Source organism: Trypanosoma rangeli, assembly GCF_003719475.1.
Source record: "Trypanosoma rangeli strain AM80 chromosome Unknown Tra_15.4_contig_00069, whole genome shotgun sequence".
In the NCBI taxonomy this organism is placed as follows: domain Eukaryota; phylum Euglenozoa; class Kinetoplastea; order Trypanosomatida; family Trypanosomatidae; genus Trypanosoma; species Trypanosoma rangeli.
Window position 1 is genome coordinate 1 of NW_021705811.1, and position 4908 is coordinate 4908.

A 4908-nucleotide genomic window follows, 5' to 3' on the forward strand; every position below is an offset into this window, starting at 1 on the left:
TTTTTTTTTTCCCCCCCCCCCCCCCCGCCGAATACCTCGGCCCGAAAAAGAAGGACTGGCCCCCACAGATGGGCGTGTACAAAGAGACAAATACCATTGTACACAACTGTAACGGTAATAGTAACAAATGGAAGCGAGGGAAGCGCAAACGACAGTAGACCCATTAGCAGCGGTAGGCACAAACAACGACGATAGCCATTGTATTGAAAAGCGCAAAAAACGAGCTTCAAGGCCCGTGGTGCGATAATACAAAAAAAAAAAAAACATAAAACGACGGGAAAAAGTGTGGGAAGGGGCTAATGCAATTCATAAAAACAATAACAGCGGAATACCAAAACATCATAAACCCCCCACCCCATAGGTAACAGAAACGCAACATCGAAACAATATTTCTACGTAGAAGAAGAAAAAAAAAAAGAGAAAAGAGCACGGCAACAGATAACACGGGTCTTCACACATCAAGCCAAAACCTCCGTGAAGACAATCTTGATACCAACGCCAGAAATGTTGTTGTCTTCCTCAGCAACAAGTTTTGCGGCTGCTGGCATCTTGTTCATCGTATCCCATTTTCCCTGAATGGTCATATTTATTTGCTGAGCGCAGTTGAGGATGGAGTTTGTGAGCTCCAAGTCCTCGGACTCAAAGTACACGTCCACCATGTCTGTTACCACAAGTTTTGCCTTCTTTCGTAATTGCTGTACGCGGTTAACAAACTCCCGCGCCCGCCAGGAATCCACCAGAGCCTGATCCTCGCGTTTATCCAGGAGCACCACCACATCATTGTCGGTGTTGCTTTCGAAGTCGACAATTCCATCCCTAATCTTGCGAACAACTTTGACGTCGTCCAACGTGAGGGGGACTCCGCACACTTCTGCCCTTCCGTTCTTAAGGAAGCTTGCAACTTCGTCGTGTGACATTTGTTGAACTGCCTTGCGGAGCCGAGGAGCCTCGCTGCGGTGACGTTTTCCCAAGGCTTCCATATTGGCATCCAGTTGTGTTATGATGTATTCCTCACCAGATGATAGGACCACATCAAATGCGTTAACCTCATCCTTAATGTATTGAACCACACGGCGAACATCATCCAGGTAGGCCGGATCAGGATGCACAATAACAGCCTGTCGCACAGGACGTTTCATGGAAATCACCATACGGTCCCGAAGCACACGGGCAAGCTCGACAATGACGATCATGCGCTTCATGGCGCGTTCCAGCAGTTCGTCACGTTTTCCCTTATCTTCCTCGGGAAACATGAGATAGTGCACTGAATCCATGTGCTGTGACGCAGGAAGAAGCGGCTTGATGCGCTGATACAGCATCTCTGCCACAAACGGAGAAATGGGAGAAATGATGCGGGAAACGGAGAAGAGCACCGTGAGCATCGTTGATAGAGCCTGCGAACGATCTTCTTGGTCCACGGTGTTCTTCATACGGCGGCGATTCATGCGAACATACCAGTTGGACAGATCCACAACAAATCGAAGTACACCTGGAACGACGTTGTACAAGTGGTATACATCCATCTCCTTCTTGACGTATCGTTGTAGGGTTTGAGTGGACGCCAAAATCCACCGATCCATCTCATTTGTGCTGACAACGTCCAGCGAAACATTTCCACCACTCAAAACACAGTAGTTAGCATTTGCAATAAAGAATTTGGTGGCATGGAAAAGTGGCAGCAACACATCCTTGACAATGCCGCGGACACCCTGGGCGCGAAAACACAGAGGCTCTGCGCGAACCACCGGAGAGTTAATAAGATACATACGCAAAGCATCAGCACCATGTGTATGAATAACTTTCGATGGCTCAGGATAGTTCTTCAGCCGCTTGCTCATCTTCTTTCCATCTTCCGCAAGGATGAGACCGTTTACCACGACATTTTTAAATGGTGAGGTATTAAAAAGTGCGACGCCAAGAACAAGCAGTGTGTAAAACCACCCCCGGGTTTGATCCAACCCTTCCGCCACAAAATCAGCTGGAAATCCCCCCTGTTCAAATTCCTCCTTATTCTCAAAAGGGTAGTGAGACTGAGCATATGGCATCGATCCCGACTCAAACCAACAGTCAAAGACCTCTTCGACACGACGTAACGGAGGCATGCCTGGCCTCTTGCTAGGAATTGTAATTCCATCCACAAATTGCCGGTGGATGTTTTCGATGTTAGTCACGCCGGAAAGCTCCTCAAGCTCCTTCACACTGCCAACACACACCACTTCTTCCCAGTCTTCACTATGCCAAACGGGCAAGGGTGTACCCCAGTAGCGGTTGCGGGAGAGATTCCAATCCTTGGCACCTTCCAGCCAGTTAGAAAAGCGCCGAGTCTTAACAAAGTTGGGCACCCATTCTGTTTTTGAATTCGCTTCCAGCAGCCTATCATGCATTGATTCCACGTTAACAAACCAAGAGTCCACAGCCTTGTAAATCAACGGCGTCTCACTTCGCCAACAAAAGGGATAGCTGTGGGCCACAGAGCCTTTGCTGTGCAGCAGACCTTTGGCATCCAAGTACTTCAAAATGTCATCATCCGTGTCCTTCACGTAGCGACCAGCAAAATCTTGCACATCTGCATGAAATCGCCCGTTCTCATCAACAGGGCATAACACTTTCTCCTTGTTAACAATACCATTGGAGATGCATATCCGAAAATCATCCTCACCAAATCCAGGCGCTTGATGCACAACACACGTACCACTATCTGTTTCAACGTACGTGTCACCAATGACGCGGTAAGCGGTTTCCCCATACACAGATTTAAAATAGGGAAAAAGTGGTTCGTATTTGGTTCCAATGAGATCTTTCCCCTTCATGCGGCTAACGATGGTGTACGGTGGAGCTTCGGTATTCGCATTACCACTCTTCTTCTTGCTTGGAAAGACCTCTGAAAGACGCACCTCACCCACAATGTAGTGTCGCTTCGTCTTGGACTCCAACACCTTTACATAATCCAAATCGGGATGAACACAAAGTGCCAAATTACTTGGCAGTGTCCACGGCGTTGTTGTCCAAGCGATAAAGTACGTGTTTGGATCATCCCTAGTCCGAAATCTCGCCAAAACCGATGAATCGTTCACAGTCTTATAATTTGAATTGGCCTCAAAGTTGCTGAGTGGCGTGCTACACGCTGTTGAAAACGGCATCACCTTAAAACCGCGGTAGATGAGACCCTTATCCCATAGCTGCCTGAAGACCCACCAAACAGACTCCATATACGACATATACATCGTCTTGTAGTCGTTATCAAAGTCAATCCAACGTCCCATGCGGGTTACCGTCTTGCGCCACTCCTCGGAATAACGCATTACAATACTCTGGCATGTGTCATTATACTTGTCGATGCCAAGAGCCATCACATCATGGGACGTCTTAATCCCGAGTTTCTTGTCAATCTCGTACTCAATAGGAAGTCCATGACAATCCCACCCAAATCGACGCTCCACACAGTGCCCAGTTTGATGGGCGTAGCGGCAGACGATATCCTTGATGGTGCCAGCTAAAAGGTGACCGTAGTGAGGCAAACCTGTGGCAAATGGTGGACCATCGTAAAAGGTGTAGCGTTTTTTTCCCTCGGACTGCTTAAAAGATTCACGAAACGCGTCCACCCTTTCCCAGAGCTCCAGGACCTCCTCCTCCATTTTTGGAAAGTTTAGCTCATCGTCAAAGTTTTGAAGTGGACCTTTGCCAATGGTTCCCTTGTTATCAGTCATTTCACCTTTGTTTGTTACTTTTGCTGTTTCGGAGTTAGAAAAAGACTTTGTGAGTTCGCCGTGGTTAATGCTGCCGCCAAGCGAAGAAAGGGAAGCGGAAGAGGGATCAATAGAAGGCATACGAGAGCGAATGACTGTGCACCGCGCCAAGCTAGAACGTTTCCTCTTCCAGCTACCACCGTTTGCCGCATAACGCCATACTGCTGTGAAGCGGCGCAGCATTCGACCAGGCTCTACTGTGAGTTTGTTGTCGGTAAATGTATATATGCACAGTAAATTCGAGTACGGTATTGTGTATCGTGGGGGGGGGGGGAGCGGGTTTCTTTGCCCTTGCGGGTGGGTGCGTAAGGAAGCAAAAAACAAAAACAAAAACATATGACCATTAAACAATGGCAAGTACAGAAATATACACCTCTCTCTCTCCGTGTATGTGTGTGGTGTCACGCTCGCAACAAAGTGCTTATCGTTTTGTTTTTTTCTCAGTTTTTTTCTTTTTTTTTCTTTCGCTCAGAGTCCCACAACGTGTTGTACGAAAACACAAACAAATCATGCCAATCAAACAAACAGGCAAAAAGAAAAAAAAGCGAGATGCAAAGAGAGAAAAGCAAACGGAGGGGAATAAATCCTTCATTTGGTATCTCTACCTGCCGCACCGACCATACGCACGTGACATGAAGCAAACACACACACGCACACACAAAACAGCAAAAAACAGTGGGCTATGTGTAGTTGAGTGTTTCGCAACACCTACTCCTGAAGATTGAAAGGAAACACACAACGGGGTTATGGCTTGATCCGAGGGACACAGCCTCCCCCTCTTTAAGGTTTCTCAAATGCCCACACACGCGAAAAAAATAATAATAATCCTAAAACACATTTGCGACGACAGCTAGAGTCGCCGGAAAAACAAAAACAAAACGAAGTAACAGTCGTTGGGGTCCCGCAACCACCGCTCCCCCTCCCTCTGCCTCACAATTTAGGCTATCGCGTGAGAGAATGGTCAAGCCTTTGCACTTCGAGCAACTGCTTGGCGTGGTCCAAGGCACCTTTCACGCCGGAGTGCGCCAAAACCTGATTATAGGCCAAAATACAGCCCACATGCCGGGTTGTGAGAGTGGCGGAACGGTACTTCGTCCTCAGGACTGGCAGTAGCAGCGACACACCGCAGACACCCCAACTTTCTTTGGGTCCGCACAAACCG

At 47.8% G+C, this 4908-nt stretch overlaps 1 protein-coding gene across 1 annotated transcript, besides 4 other annotated features; it reads right to left on the reverse strand.

Moving 5' to 3' along the window:
- The first annotated feature begins 10 nt into the window (after positions 1–10).
- Positions 11–29: a microsatellite.
- A 429-nt stretch (positions 30–458) lies between these two features.
- TraAM80_02837 (isoleucine--tRNA ligase) lies at positions 459–3929 on the reverse strand (the record flags this gene model as incomplete). The annotated part of the gene is made up of 1 exon (XM_029379828.1): positions 459–3929. The coding sequence occupies one exon, from the start codon at positions 3927–3929 to the stop codon at positions 459–461; it is 3471 nt and encodes a 1156-aa protein (XP_029240350.1).
- Positions 3930–4173: 244 nt separating this feature from the next.
- Positions 4174–4211: a microsatellite.
- A 25-nt stretch (positions 4212–4236) lies between these two features.
- Positions 4237–4290: a microsatellite.
- A 94-nt stretch (positions 4291–4384) lies between these two features.
- Positions 4385–4406: a microsatellite.
- Positions 4407–4908: the final 502 nt, after the last annotated feature.